Source organism: Calonectris borealis, chromosome 21 (genome assembly GCF_964195595.1).
Source record: "Calonectris borealis chromosome 21, bCalBor7.hap1.2, whole genome shotgun sequence".
Taxonomy (NCBI): Eukaryota; Metazoa; Chordata; class Aves; order Procellariiformes; family Procellariidae; genus Calonectris; species Calonectris borealis.
Window position 1 is genome coordinate 8,361,382 of NC_134332.1, and position 16,063 is coordinate 8,377,444.

The window sequence follows — 16,063 nt, forward strand, 5'->3', positions numbered from 1 at the left end:
AGCCTTGGAGCTGCTGGGGCAGGAGGCTGAGAAGGGCTGAGTTCTGTTCCTGTGACAGTTATTATCCAAAAATGTAATTTTCCACTTGGAAAAGTAAACTGAGTCCCTGAGGTGCCCTCCACAGATAATATATCCCTGTGGGGTATTTTGGAGGAGGATAGGAGTTGGGACTCCCCAGCAGTAAGGCACTTCCTCGCTGCAGTCCCCATCGGCTGCCTCCTCCAGCCATCGCGGCTGAGTCTGTTCACGCCCCCCGCGTCCTCCCAGGCACTCTGATGAACGATACGGCATGCTGCTCCTACCGTGCCCTTCATTCTAATTTTCTTCCTTGATTTCTCTAAGCATTGACAAGCTGGGGTGACTCTGCTCTGGTTTGCACCCTTTCTGTCCCCAGCTGCTGGGAGTCTGTGGGGCTGTCTCCAACACCGGGGTGCACAGGAAAGACCCCATGAGATGCCAGGACCCCAGCTCAGCACTGCCAGGCTGGCTTTACCCTGCTAAAATACACTCTTGCAGCATTTTCCTGGAGGTGTGATCAAGATTACATGTAAAACTATTATTAACAGGTTAAAAAATGGATGGAGGCTGACATGGGAGGAGAACAGCCAGCTCCCACACTGTCTCCAGCTGAGCTATCGGGCTGGCCCACTGGAGCAGAAGGCACCGTTGCCACCACCCAAGACGCGGGAAGGACACGTCCTCTCCTGGGACCCTCCCTCTGGACCTGCTCTGACACCCACGAGAGCTTCAGCAAACGACACCGCAGTCTGCTTGGAGAGGTTCATTTTAAACCCAGCAGCAACTAAAGGACCATGGGGCTCCGGGTCGCTCGGCTCGGCTCAGCTTTCGGCAGCATCTCATGCAAACATGTCCTCGGGGAGGCCAGCCTCCAAAAATAAACAAACACAGAAACAGCTCCCCGGGCTTCGTGCCATTGGCGGGGCCTCTGGGAGGGAACGTGCAGCCGGACGGGTCCCCACGGTGCAGCCCAGACCTTGGCACAGCCTGAGCAGCGTGCCGCAACAGGGCTGGGGGGAGCTGAGGGGTCCCCAGGTGGCTTTGGGCCAGCTGACCTGCTAGGCTGGGACCTGTGTGGTTCCTCAGAGGAGGAAAAAGAAAACGGGGATGCACACAGTGATACCCCGACCTGCACCCAGCAGAGCGGGTTAGGGTGTCCATCAGGCAGCTGACCCTGGGATTTGATCCCCCCGAGTCTGGGATCACTGATAAGTGATCACTTATCAGTGATAAGTGATCCCAGGCTGGGGGACATGGGGGGCTGTGGCTGGGATTGCCCCTGGGGCTATCCCAGAGCTTTCGCCCTGCAGAGCTGGGCAAGAGGCACCGCAAGCAGGACAGAGAGTGTCCATGCGGGGCTCAGCAAGAGCAGTTTGCGAGTAGACAGCCCTTTCCAGCCACTAAGGAAGATTTAAGAGTGAATAACATCAGCCCAGTCGAATTCAATTGCTATTGATAATGTCCATGTGCAATTAGAGCCAATTAAGGGGAGGCAGCAAATGACAAGCGTTTGGCCAGGAGGTGGGGGGGTCAATACAACAATCCAATTTCCCAACAACCAAATGCAATTAAAGAGTATCACTTACCCAGCTTGCCCAGGAGGGCCAGCACATAAATGGGCAAAGCCAGGCACGCGGGTGCCGTCCTGCCCAGCATGCAGACCTCCGGGAGCAAGCCCTGCCCCTGCCCCAGCTTCAAGCTGCGGGAAGTGGCATCCATGTACTTCACCATGATCGCGGTGTTCCTGGTCATCTTGGTGGTGGCCCTGCAGGGCTCGGTGCCCCGTGAGAGTGATTTTCCCTACAAGGTGCCACTCGATCCCCAGGGGCTGCTCGAGCTCTCCTGGAACGTCAGCTATCCCGAGCAAGCCGTGCATTTCCAACTCCTCGTCAGGGACCTGCAGTTCGGGCTCCTCTTTGGAATGTCGGACAGGGGCGAGTTCGAGAACGCGGACCTGGTTGTGCTCTGGAGCGACGGGCACAATTCCTATTTTGGGGTGAGTCGCTTGTGTGTTTGCATGGCTGCTTTTGGGGTTGCCTCCCCACGGGTGAATCTGGCTCGTGGTTTGAAAGAGTGGGGCTGGTCCAGGGCAGGGCAGATGCTGGACCGCTCCCCCTGCTCGGGTGGAAGGGGTCCAAAAGGGCTTGGGGGGTTCTATCCCAGAGGGGGCCACAGATCAGGTCTAACTATGGGTTTGGCATACGATCTTAAACCCAAAGAGAAAAGAATAAATACAGCAGCCCATCAGTAAGGCTAAGTGGAACCAAAACCTGGATGTCTCTGCTATGCCTAGCTGTAAAGAGCTCCAACAGGTAGTGGTACAGACCAGCGCACACGCACACATGCAGGATGTGTCAACAACTCAGTTCACTTGTGCACTGCTGTCAGTCACATTAAAAATTAACCACAGATCCCATTAATGACTTTGAGACAGTGCAAAAGCTATCAGCCAGAAAGGCTGCTCCTGCCAGCACCGATAATCCAGCTGCCAGTCGCGTTCGATGCTATCGCAGAGATCAACAGGACACAGGAAAACGCAACCTGACGGCTGCCTGCCAGCGGCGCGATGTTAGCAGAAATTAAACATGTAAATGTATTTGGGTGGTATGTAAATGCCTGGTGGTAGCAGATGGGGGGTCTGCAAGTCGCTGTCCTTTTTGACACAGTCTGTTTGTCCAGGGGCTGCAGTTACAGTAACTACCCCTGCGCTCTCCGGCAGCTACCTATCCCCAGACCACCACGTTAGGCTTATTGCAATTGCGCTGGGCTGCAGAAAACAATTCACATTATTCCCCATGTGAGGCTTTCCAGTAAGTTACATTTTACCTCTCTGCTTACTTCAAATTAACCACAAAATACTTTATTTCACAATCAGCCACAATGTGATCTGCAGCGTAATGAAAGGATGAAAAGGAGGGCTTATTAGCTCTACTGTTTTCCTGCTAATTACCAGCCATTCAGGATGTGTGGTGGCCCAAATGCTACAGTATTTCACAGCATCATGTTAAAAAAACATAAAGGATCATTCCTAATCTGCCTTCATGTGCTCACTGAAAGACAAACACCGAGCAGCATTTGGGCTTTCTCTTTCAGTTGGTGCTGAACAGCATCCTGCAAGGAGATTTCTATAAATCTCTCCAGTCCTGGTTTTCTCTCTCCCAGCAGCCTTTCTTCTGGATAAGTATGTCAGCTGTTAAAAAGATCCAAATTTGCTTAACCCCCCATGTACTATGAGATTAATTTGCACACCATACTCCTATGAAAACAAACGTCATGCTAGCTTCATATAGCTGATTTTACTCTCCCCCTCTAAGGACAATATGTTCTCGAAATATTACTCTATACTTCTGGCTGAAATGATGCCAAGATGCTTTATTCTTTTTCTTCTCTTTTTTCCCCCAGGATAAGAGAACCTATGCCACTTGTGTATGTACAGCGAGGTACTTCTTAGGTGCCTTTTCTCAGTAAACAAAAGATATCAACAGGAGATGCAAAAGATCAAGAAAACAACACTGTTCAAATCCAAATTATCGCAGGATTTTATACTCCAAGCCTTCAAATCCATAAGCACAGGAGTAACCTACTGCTTTGCTTCTCAGTGTGGCTTTGTCACCATCGTCACCAGCGAGCAGTTTTTGGGAGGTCTTGCTGGGCTGCTGAAACAATTTGGTTTCAAACAAAGTAAGGATTTTGAAGAGGGATAGCGATTTCTAGGGCTGGCACTAGGGCTCAGCAAGGGTCTGATCTTAAATTGCAAGCAGCTGGTTTGTGGCAAGGGTCTTGGAGAGCACATCACCCCCCCCAGAATGTCCCCCCAGCCAAATACACCCAAACCACAGCACAGACCGATGCAACCCCTTTGTGTGTCCCTGCGGGCTTTCCTCCCCCCACCTCCTTTCCCCCAGTTGCATCTCAACTTGTAAAGGTCTTTCTGCAGACTATTAATGCTGGGTCACGTATTTGACAGGTCTGCCTGTGCCGAGCTCCAGGGGTCTCATGGCAGGGGCCACGCTGGCACGGCTCTGCCCGTGGGCTTCTGGAGGGTGGCATGGGGCAACCAAAACACAGGCTCCCTCCACCTCCGGGATGCGGAGGGTGAACCAACCGTAGGGTGAAGAGAAGGAGGACCTCACAACTCACGGTACCACTGGAGGTCACCGCTGTGGACTCCTCGGGCTGAGTGGGGCCAGCGGAGCCTCCCGGCTTAGCGGGATGCTCTTCCTCCCGCAGGATGCCTGGAGCGATGCCAAGGGGCAGCTCCACATGGACTCGCAGCAGGACTACCAGCTCCTCGGGGCTCGGAGGGCTCCCGAAGGGCTCTACCTCCTCTTCAGAAGAGCCTTCAGCACCTGTGACCCCAAGGACTACCTTATAGAGGTACGACATCACCCCCACCTTGCTATAGCACTCCCCAGCCCCATCCCAGCCCTGGGGCAGAGCTCCAAACCCCAACCTGCATGGTTACACCTGATCAGTGTTTTGATTCGGGGACAGCATCGGGCGTTTGCGCTGTCTAGGGCAGAAAGGAAGCGTGCTATAGACGTCAGCCCTGGGACATGAGTAATGTTTGGCACGATCTGTTTACAACCCCTTATAAAGTGTAGATTTTAGCTCGTTTGCATCATCCGCTCCTGTTAGGCATGTGTTAGGTCTATATAAATACCTCCTGCATCACTCCGGTTTGCAGTCTGGAGCTAACTGTTTGGAGTGTTACGAAGAGGTGTTGGTGTTGTTCAACGGGAGGCAAAGAGCAAGGTTTTGGAAGGAGCCAAAGCAAAGGGATGGCGAATAGAGCCGCTGCGGTGTGCTTGTGTGTGGTTCGGTGAAGTCTCTCCTGGTCTGCATTCATCGCTCCTCCACGAGACAGGTTCTGGGGGAAATGTTCCCAGTGGGGATGTCGAAGAGCTTCGAGGTCTCAGCCATGGACCCTGGGTGCGGGCAGGAATCGGCACCAGGCTCGTTTCAGATGAAAGCTTTTGGTGGGCAGGATATTTTAAAGCCAATGTGGGCACAGAGCATCCTTGAGTTTTTGTTGCTAGTTTTCAAAAGCTTGTCTTGTGGTGAGAAACATCTACTGTCTGCCAAAACATGGAGAGCCCTGGAGGAAAAAAAAATCCGTGTGTGAACCGGGAAAGGACTTGCAGGTTTTTATTCTCTGATCTTTAAAAGAAAATTATTCTCTTTTCCTTTCTTCCTTATCTCCTGTCCAGAGCTCACTGCGTTCAGCAGCACCTTCCTTGCTTGCAGTAGACTTTCAGCAGAGCTTCTCGCGGTACCCCCCCAACAAAAGCTGGGAGAAAGGGAGGATTTCAGGGGAAGTTTTGTTTCTGCTGTTCCTCCCCAGGCCATTGCCAGGACCAGGGTTCAGGGTGGGATGAGCTCTGAACCGACATGGCCGGCCCAGCCCAAAGGGCAGGAGGGACGAGGGGCTCTGAAGAAGCAGAGAGGAGATGTTACCCTTATGGGCAGGGGAGAGGTGTGAAGGCAATAGTATTAACTACTTAAGTTTAAAACTGATGCCGTCTAGGGAAAACTTTGCAGACTCTCCCAACTGGTGGGGAACCCTCTGTTAGCCAAAGAAATGCCCCAAAATCTACAGTCTTTCTGGTACAGACCAGCAAAGTGAGCTACTGGTGAAGTCAGGGTGGCTTCCCATCTGGGGATGGGTCAAAAGGCCCATTCCTGGATTCATGCCACCAATACTGGTGCTAATAGTCCATGCAGTTCACGTTCCTGCATGAAAAACTACCTGATATACTTTGCTCTCGCTTCAGGACGGCACCGTGCACCTTATCTACGGGATCCTGGAGAAACCGGTCCATTCCCTCCAAGCCATCAACATCTCTGCCATCCACAGGGGACTGCAGAGGGTGCAGCTGCTAAAGCCCAACATCACCATCCCTGAACTGCCCAGCGACATGAAGACCATGGAGATAAGAGCCCCTGACGTTGTCATTCCCAGCGAGGAGACAACCTACTGGTGTTACATGGCAGAGCTCCCAGACAGCTTCCCCAAACATCACATTATCATGGTAAGAGGCAGGAGAAGAGGGTTGCTTTCCCTGGTGCAGACCACGTTCGCATTCAGCCATTCTGCAAAGTCCACCTCTTCCCTGCCCTGTCACAGGGAGGCTTTCAGACCCATACGTCTTCCCCAGCACAGTGCCAAAACATCTCCCATAGCCATCCCACCAGCCAGTAGCATCCTCACATCTCCTAGAGAACCCGAAATCAGAAGTTTCTCAGCAGGAGGTGGCAAAGGAGAGGCAGAAACCTGCAGGCAGCCTAGTGCTGGGGAAAGGCAGGCGTAACGCCAGTCTGACTGCCCGTCACGAGCTGCTGGGAAAGCATCGCCCCGGCAGGCACGGAGGTGGCTCGGCAGATGACCTGGCACACCCAGAGTCAAAACCACACAACGGGGAGAGGGAAAACCTGACACATGAGCCAAAGCAAGTGCTTAGTGATTTAGAGGGGAGAGACGGCGTTGCAAAAGAAAACTCAGAAGGAGGATTTTCTCTCCAGCAGATGGTGTGAAATGAATCATCTGTGTGTAAGTAAAAAGTGCGTAACTCCTGATACCTTCCCGCTGCTGCAGATCATTTCTACAGCTGGCACTTTTAGCCAGAACCATTCCTCAGGCTTATTTGAAGTCACTCTTTCTACCCCAAATCCCACTCCCCGTGCCCCGAGCAGCTGTTGTCTAGAAAAGAAACCCAATAGCTGCAGGCAGAGCTACCGCAGCATGGCCAGGACCCTCCTCAGGAAAAAGCAATATGTCCCCAGGGTCACCTCAGCCCTGCAAAACTGGCAAAGGACTCAGTCATCACAAAGCAGACCAAGATCTTCTGCTGATCAGGTGCATCTGTTGCTGGAGAAGGGATGAGATATTTCTCTATGGGTTCTGGTGGACTCTGGGTTGGTCCCAAAGCCAACCAAGAGCTCTTGACCCTTGGTGCCCCATGCCCAGAGCAACCTTCCCTCCCCATCACGCGGCAGAAACTGTCTCCCATTCGGTAATGGATAGCAGACATACCTGCCTTGGGCTCCTTGTGGATCCTGCACAGACAGCAGCCCCTGGGGCTGGGCTCTCAGCAAACGGTCTTAATGCGTCCTCCTTCTTTGATACTGCTTTGCAGTACGAGGCAGTGATCACGGCAGGCAATGAGGCCCTGGTCCACCACATGGAAGTCTTCCAGTGTGCTGCTGAGTTCGACAGCTTCCCCCATTACAACGGGCCCTGCGACTCCAAGATGAAGCCGGACCGGCTCAACTATTGCAGGCACGTGCTTGCAGCGTGGGCCATGGGAGCACAGGTGGGTGCAAGATGGGACCCACCACCCCGGGTGAAAGCTTTGCTCCTGGGCGCTTTCCTGCTGTCATCCAACCCTTCTTGATTCCTTCTTGCATGAATGGGCATCTGAGCCCTCCCAATGTGGGCTGCCCCAGTCTCTGCTGGGATTTGTGTCCAGCCCTCTCTGAGCTCCCCATCCTCCCCCTGGATGTGTCTGATTTTCCACCTCATCCCAGCCCACCTCCTCGGCATCGTAAATCGGTGCGATGCCCCTACTCAGTGGTTATGTCATTGCATATGCATGCCGGCAAGCGAGAAGCCTTTGGAAGCAAGACCAGCCCAAGCACAACCAAGAGCACAAGGCACGTCCCTCAGCCCATGGGAAGGGTCAGGATTATGCCCAGACATTTCCCTTAGCCTTTCCAGCCTTGTCCCCAGGAAAGCCACCCCACCGCTCCCCTAACACCCTCTCTCTGCTTCCAGGCTTTCTACTACCCTGAAGAAGCAGGTGTTGCCTTTGGTGGCCCAGGCTCCTCCAGATATTTGCGCCTTGAGATTCATTACCACAATCCCCTGGTGTTCAAAGGTGAGTGGGCATGTGGTGATGCCCAGTGCCTCCCAGTAAGGCAGCGACAGGAGAGCTGGGTGAACGCCAGGGACTGCCACCCTGCCGGGGAGGGCTTTTTCAGAAGAAAACTTGGCCAAAATCATAGCCCTGTTTACAACTTTCTGGAGACCTCATGGTCCAGATCTGTCCTAGTGGGAGAAATACATTAAATTCCCACCACGCTGCTGCCTTTCTGGTCTCAGCGAAGGCATCCTCACCAGAGGCTGGACCCCATCCTCGTGCATGCCCAGCGGTGGGGAGGGATGCTCGGGGAAGGGAGCCTGGCTGAGCCCGCAGCCCCCCGGCAGAAAGCTGCCCCCACACATCCTTCCTGCAGGGCCACGGCCCAAGGCAACGCTGGTATTTAGTCGGGCTGTCACAGGGTGTCCCCCCGATTTCTTTGCAAGGTGGTGGTGGTGGTGGGTCTGAGCTCAGAGCCAAGAGCAACAGCGGTGCCAAAGTCACCAGAGAGACAGCACCAGCCTGGCTGGGGATGGGGAAATTTAGATGTTGTTTTACTGGTACTCTTGCTTCGATAATATTGTCAGGAGACACATTTAAAAAAAAAAAAGGATTCCAAACAACCCAGTTTCTTCATTTACATAAAAACAAGTAGCTTCTTGACTACCCAAGTATATTTTTAGGAGACCAGAGCATATGTACTGTAGATCAATCATAGCACATTCGGCAACTCGAGAAGAAACATGTCTATAAATACAGAGCTCACGTCTTTCATAATTTATCTGCTTTTGCATGTTAACCAATAGTGTCTCCCCTGTTATTCTTATCCTTGGGTGGGCTCCAGCCCAGAGACAGGGGGTTCAAAGCCAGCCTGAACCCCTCCTGACCTACTGAACCTGCCCTTTCCTTTTGCTGGGTGGCAAATGGGAGCCAGAGCTCGGCTTTGCATCTCGGCAGAGCTTGCTGCTGCCTCTGCCTGCCCCGTGGTCAGCATCTGCCAGGGCACATCATGGGCACAGGGTCTTCTCCAGCTGTGTTTGGGCACTGGGGGGGCCTTTAAATGGAGCAATCTCAAATGCAAGAGAGACCAGAAGCTTTCCAAATGCAAGGAGTACTTGCTCCATGGGCATGTACTCCTCCTGCCAGGCCCCCGATGACAGTATGGCCTTAGTTCTTTGGATGTGTAAGTTAAAGAAGATGCAATGAGACATATTTCTGAGGGAGTTCTCCAAAGCACCCCATGATCCGTCCTTCTGCTTTGGGCTCTCCAAAGGTACTCCTTACCTCTCTTGGGAGCAATTCAACCCCAGGTTGGTAACCTCTCTAGGGGACCAGGCATGTATCTGGGCGCGAAAATATCTAGGATTTAAAACAAATGACAATGACACACATGAAGAAAGCTATGAGCGAGAGGCCGGCGCGCCTCTCCCCACTGCAGCACAGCGTCATTTGTCACGCCTGACCTCGTCCCGGCAGCCGTCACTTCTCCCGCGGTGACTTGCAGCCTCATCCTCTCGCCCGCCAGGTCGCCGCGACTCCTCGGGGATCCGCCTCTACTACACGGCCACCCTGCGACGCTATGACGCCGGCATCATGGAGCTGGGCTTGGTCTACACACCAGTGATGGCCATTCCACCAGGCGAGGATGCTTTCCTCCTCACGGGGTACTGCACCGACAAATGCACCCAGCTGGTGAGTGCCCGTCCTCTCCGCCCCGGCTTCACCTTGGAGAAGAGAGGTTGCAAATGGTTTTTCCAAGGTCCCAGGCAGCAGTGATACAGCTCCGAGATTTGGGCTCCCAATTCCCAGTTTTAAACTCCCTGAACCCCTTACCATGAGGATGTGCTGGAAAGAAAAATTCTGCCGTGTACAACAAACAGCGAGCAGCTGGTTGGGATGTGCTGAATCCCCCTCGAAGCAGCTCTCCTGGGGAGCCATCTGCTCCGGCTCCCCGGGCTACCATTCCCATAAAATTTATTGCCGATCTGGCTGTGCCCCAGCGGCGCTTTCCCCCATGGAGATGGGAAGATTGGCCTCTGCTTCCAAGGAGCTCGCCAAGAGCTCTCTCAAGTATGTTTTCAAATTGCCCACCCTGCTCTCAAAGAAGTTTTAGTGGATGTTTTTGTAGGGCCTACCCAAAAGGAATCGTTTGTGCCACCGCTAACGAATGCAAGGAAGAAACCAGCGTCCAGCTCAGCTGCTCCTGCTGACTTAGGGCACGGCAGCGCATAAATTGGATTTGGCAGCGGACCGAGCGTCTGTCCCTCTGCAGGGAGCTCACTTCCACGCTGCCCCAAGGGCACAGCAATCCCCAAACCCCCGGGGCGGGAGCCAGCGCAGGGACGGCCGGTCCCGAGCACGCAGCAAGGGGATGTGCGGGAGGGGAGAGGGATGGGGTCAGGTATGGAGGCTTGAGCCATCCTTCCCCCAGGCTCTGCCCGCTGCTGGCATCCGCATCTTCGCCTCCCAGCTCCACACTCACCCGGCAGGAAGAAAAGTGGTGACAGTGCTGTCCCGGGATGGGAGAGAGCGGCAGGTCGTGAACGCCGATGGTCACTACAGCCCTCACTTCCAGGTATAGGGGTCTGCAAGGGCAGCGGGGGGTCCCGGCTGGACATCACCCGTGGGGCTGCCCCGGGCACAGCACCACGACGTTGCTCTGATGCGGCACCTTTCCTTCCTTCCCAGGAGATCCGCATGCTGAAGGAGGTGGTTGCAGTTTTTCCAGTGAGTGGCTTTAAAAACCATGGTGGCTTCCAAATAGTGCAAGGCCTTCCCCTGATCCCGTGGCCCTGAGACCCCTGACTCCTTTACACCGCCTCATCCCCTCCACTGCCGGCAGCCCCTGCCCACGCACAGGCACCCGCTGCCATCTGGGACCTCCCGGGGGGCTGCAGGAGGACACGCTCCCCGTGGTCCCCAGGTCATATCTGCCACCCCCGCGCAGATGCCTTGGGGACGCCGGGGCCCCGTCTCATATGGCACGAAACCAGATCGTGCCAGGAGCTAAATTAAGCATCTCATTTAGCTGGGCTTCCTCTAGCAGAGGGGGGCTCCTTGGGGGGTGAGCGCAAACCGTGCATGCACTGGAGGTGCCCACTCCCTCCTTGCTTGATGAGGAAGAGATTCTGCAGTGAATGTGGTGGGAGTGGGTGGTAAAACAGAGGCTGAGCATGCCCCGGGGCTGTACAGGTGAGGAAGGACCCGGCTGCAAAGCAGGGGGCACCTATGAGCCACCCCAGGAGACTGCTCAAAAGCCTCAGCACCTATTGAAACCATACCCAGGGCTGTGCTCCAGGGTGTCCCCATGGCACGGACTGCGGAGGGGGAGGCAGCTGTGCCATCAAGTTGGGTACAGGTTTGGCAATTCAAAATGTTGTCTAAGTGCATTTTTTTCAGGTGCTTCAGTCCTGCAGAAATTCTTAAAAAGTGAGGAAAGCAGGAAACACCATCCCTGGGATACGGGGAACCTCCCCAGGGGGTCCAAGTTTAGCAAGTGGTCCTGCGGCACCATGGCCGGTGCTGCCCACGGGCTGGCACCGCTACAAAGAGCGGAGATCTGCTACGTTACAAACTCCCTGGTCCCCAAATTTGCTGATCTGAGAGGGGAAACTCTGCACTCTCACACCTACACGTGTCTGTGTTCAAACCCCCCAGGGCGACGAACTCATCACGACCTGCACGTACAACACGGAGGACCGGAGCCGAGCCACCGTGGTGAGTGCAGGGGCGAGCTCACCTGCCCGCGTGGGGCTGGCGTGTGTTTGCACCCCGGGGTTGGGGGCACCCACAAAGTGAGCATCTGCATGAACCCCGGCTGAATCACAGCCAGAAACCAGAGGGAGGGCTGTAAAGAAGCGAACCCACAAGGCTCTGCTGCCTGCAGCGGGGATGTTAAGGTGCTAATTGAGAAGTAGCATGTGTCACTCCAATTCCCATCACAAACTGTTCCACCAGGGATTAACTGTAATTAAAGAGAAGTGGCATTTCTTGACAGTGCATGTTATTTTCTTACATAGGCAGCAAAAAAAAGAGCCTGTCAGAGGTACCATCAACAGGGACAAAGCTAAAAATAGCAGACTGATTATAGGAAATCTGCATTTTAACGTAAATCACACGATCTAGCCCTAAAGTCTGTCCTTGCGTAAAGGGTGGATGGTCAGATGAGCAGAGTGCTGCCTGTCCCATGCACCTGAAGGGGTGCATATATATATGTGTGTGCGTATGCATGTGTGCACATACAGGTATAGCTTTGCGCCTTTGCAGCCCCTCTGCCCTCCCCGCTGCCTGTGCAGCCCTGGCAGGGCAGAGCCGGACCCCGCTGCCAGCGCGTTTGTGTCTGTGCCGCAGGGCGGGTTTGGCATCCTGGAGGAGATGTGCGTGAACTACGTGCACTACTACCCCCGGACACAGCTGGAGCTGTGCAAAAGCGCTGTGGATCCGGGCTACCTGCACCGGTACTTCAACCTCGTGAACAGGTACAGAGCCCTGCAGGGTGGTGCTAAGCAGAGAGGGACCATTGCAGAGCCCTTTGCTAGTAACACTGGAAAAAAAAGTTTAAAAAGTGGGGTTTGAGGTGCTGGCTGTGCAGTAGGTGTGCGGGGGCACTCGGGCGGTGCGGGTTTCAGGAGCCGTGGTTGCGTGCTGCAGCACAGCCCTGCCCTCAGAGCAGGCAGCCAAACCCAGGGCTTTAAGGATGGCTGCGTAGTGAGAACCACCGGGAAGGGAGAGCATTCCCGGGGAGGGACTGCACAGCAAGAGTCAGCGCATGGCCAAGTGCTTACGTGCAAAACACTTTGTGTAACCCAAGGCAGACGCCAAGCATCCCTGCCGGAGAAGCGGGCTGCAGCTCATTCACCCACGATGAGAGGGGCGAGATGCTGACCTTGCACAGGGTGTCCTACTCACGGGCGGTCCGGCTGGCCCCAAATCTTCCCCCGCAGATGCCGGCTGCGCTAGGCTCTCCCTGCTCCCAGCGCCGACTTTGGAGCTGTTCCAGGCCGAGCTTTAGGCAGGGAGGAGTTAGACACACCCAGCACTGAAAGGGGACAGCACTGCTGCGTTTCAGTGTGGCATTTCTCCTGCCCCAGGTTTAACGACGAGGAGGTCTGCATGTGTCCGCAGGTCTCCGTCCCACAGCAGTTTTTCTCCGTCCCCTGGAACACGTTCAACAGAGACGTGCTGAAATCCCTCTACGGCTTTGCTCCCATCTCGATGCACTGCAACAAATCCTCAGCCATCCGGTTCCCGGTACGTATAGCTTCACAACCAAAGCTTCACAGCAAAACTCCCGGCCGTAGGTAAAAAGCAGCTGGGCAGAGTTGTGCCGCAGGGTGACCCCGATGAGATGGGTCAGGTCTCCGGTGCTCAGACACGGCTGCAGCCGGTGGGCTCAGGGCAGGGAGCTGGAGGTGCCTGGGGAACCCCGGCGTCAGCAGGATGCTGAGCCCAGCCCAAACCTGGTGCTTAAAACAATACGGCACAAGATGTGCTCGGCCAGATTCAACCAGGAGATGCATTTGCACCCAGCAATTTTGAGGCTGCTTTCGCTGAGCGTTAAAGCAGGGCTAGCTCCAGAACCGAGAAGAAATGTCAGGTGGTTTTTAGGATTTTGGCAAATTACATCAGGTCCCAGCAGAGCGAGCTCATTACGCACAGCATCTGTGCAGTCTCCAAATGCGGCGATCCAGCAAAACGTGAAGGATAAAGGGCCGTGAGATCTTTAAAGGAAAACCAGGCCCATCGATGATGTTCATGACGATGATGGTGAAGATTTAAAACCACTGACAGTCCCTATCACCATCAGCTCCCGACGCCATTTATCAGTGTAGTAAACTTACATGATGATACACTATTTCTGGATCCAGTGCTATCCACCGCAGCGCTGGAGGATGCCGAGTTGATTGCAGAGAAGACTATCAGCTTTCTGCCCCAGTAAAACCCCTTTAGCAAAGTCTGCTCTGGACAGGGCAGAAACCGTTCCAGTTCCCTGGAACTGGAGACCGGGCACCTCTCGGCCATGCAGAGCTCCGCTGCAGGGACAGAAGTGGCGCAGAAGTTTTGTGCAGCAGCAGAATTATGAATTAAGCCTCTTAATTACAGCCCAGACAACTCTTGATTTCAGAGAGGTCTGGGGGGCGGCCGGGAAGAGACTCGAGTGGAGCAGAGCCGATGCCGGCACAAAGTGGGTCACGAGCATCGCAGCGAGGGCGAAGGAGCCGAGCTGCCCCTCCTGCTCTGCTGGTGTTTTCAGAGCGAGCCCGATTTTAAGACATCTCATTTATTCCACACTGTTTCTGCCAAGAGAAAAGCACCAGCTTCTCATTAAGCTCGTGTTTTCGCAGTTCAGCGATCCCAAACCTGACGAGATTTCTGGAAGGACTGAGTGCTGTTAATTATTGAGAAAAATCTCAAGGTAACACTTGTGAGCGGCTGCGGGGATGTCACTGTCCCCGAGTCCCCTGCACCTGCAAGGGCTCGCAGTGAACTCTCTATATCCTCTACGTCCAGATTTCTACTCAAAAGCACTGAAAACAACGACTATCGAGACACTCCGAATACCTCTGATCTACCCCAAAAGCAGGGTGCTGGCGAGGTGCTAGCACAGGGTTTGGGACACGTCGGCAGGGCAGACAGCCGCAGCAGATGGGCTCAGGGCTGGGGCCGAGCCCTGGAGCAGGCGCACCCTAAATGTGCTTAATTGCTCTCTTAAGCCATGAGGGTACAGGAAAGTAGTTGTTTCTCCAGCTGATGCTTCCCTGCAATGCTGTCCCCTCTCCAGTCACTCCCCATGTGCTTTGGGAGGGTCCATCCATCCCCCTCCACCTTTCCTTAGGGTTTTCCTGGTGCCGGTGCAGGCTCTGGCCCGTTTCACTTGACATACTACAAGGAATTTCATCGGAAAACATAAATTCAACTTTCATCTTCTTGCCGATGACTCACGGCTCTACCTCTCCTCTCCAGACCTCCCTCCTCCTGCTCACGCTGCAGCTCAGCCTCTCGCTGATGTTTCCACATAAGCGTGCAGCCGGCAGCCAAACCATCGCATCGCCGAACAGAGCTCAGCCCAGCCTGAGCCCCCCTTCGCCCTCGCAGCCCCTGCCTGCGTCTCACCCGGCCACTAACCCGGACCAACACATCACATCTGAGCAAGGTCCTGCCCGGCGGGCTCAGCCCTTGGCACTCTCTGACTCCGGCAGATTGCTCCTTGCAGGAGCATCCTCAAGACAAGGTGTCCCCACGCATGCACAGAGCTGGGGGTTTTGTCCTGGCCGTGGTCACCTTGAGCCCCGATGGCTCTGACAGCCCTTCCCCGGCTCTGCCCTGCGGCACCGCACCCAGGCTGCTGCATCCCTCCTGTTTCACAGCAGCGGCACACGAACATCCATGCCGGCACGCTGCAAATGTCGCCTCCAACCAACCTTCCTGCCAATACCTGGTGGAGAGCGTTTTTCAGGGCTGGGCTGAGAACACGGTGGGTCGGTGGGATTCCCTGCTTTGAGTTGTCTCCATCTGATTTGGTGGGTAACACTTTTGGGGATGGAAACTCCCTAATGGTGGTGGGTTTGTGCATCGCGATGCACCGCAGACGTCTGTGCCGCTGAGGGGATGCGTAGGTGCTTCTGCAATACAAATAATTAGTAACGTCTCATAAGAAAACATCCGGGTTTGGGCTAAAACCACTTCAAATGTTAAAGATCATTTCATTTTTACAAGTAGGGAGAAACACGGAGTCTCCAAGTACCCGAAACCCCAACTTGGTCTCACGGTGCCGATCTCTCTTGCAGGGCGAGTGGGAGAAGCAGCCGCTTCCCACCACCACCGAGAGGCTGCGGGAGCCCGTCCCTCGCTGCCCACCCGCCCCGGGGTCTCGGCCTGCCACCCCCGTCCCCCTCAACCTGGGCGAGCTCAGGAGGGACTGACCCAACGCCCGCTCCCTCCACCACTATGGGAAATGCCTCCAGGCAGGAGCATCCACAGGGAACGTCATCCCGTCGCTCTCCCGGCATCCCTGCCTGCACAGCGATGCTGGCCGGCGCCCTGGTCCCTGCCTCCGGAGGGGGTTAGGCTTATGAGTTCGAGTTCAGAAAGTACTCTGGAGATGGAAAGCGCTATATTTAGTGTGTTATTAGCAATCCTGGCTCTGAGTAATGCTGCTTTCCGCCCCCAGAATAATAACATGGAGG

General features: G+C 54.7%; 1 protein-coding gene across 1 annotated transcript; it reads left to right on the plus strand.

Annotated features, from left to right (window-relative positions):
• Nucleotides 1–1,580: 1,580 nt before the first annotated feature.
• Nucleotides 1,581–15,799, plus strand: DBH (dopamine beta-hydroxylase). Its single transcript, XM_075171008.1, is given in 13 exon segments — nt 1,581–1,649; nt 1,652–2,014; nt 4,249–4,395; nt 5,793–6,050; nt 7,155–7,331; nt 7,793–7,895; nt 9,403–9,569; nt 10,309–10,452; nt 10,566–10,604; nt 11,535–11,594; nt 12,228–12,355; nt 12,968–13,127; nt 15,665–15,799. Coding segments are annotated over 13 exon segments (1,950 nt in total).
• The last annotated feature ends 264 nt before the right edge of the window (nt 15,800–16,063 follow it).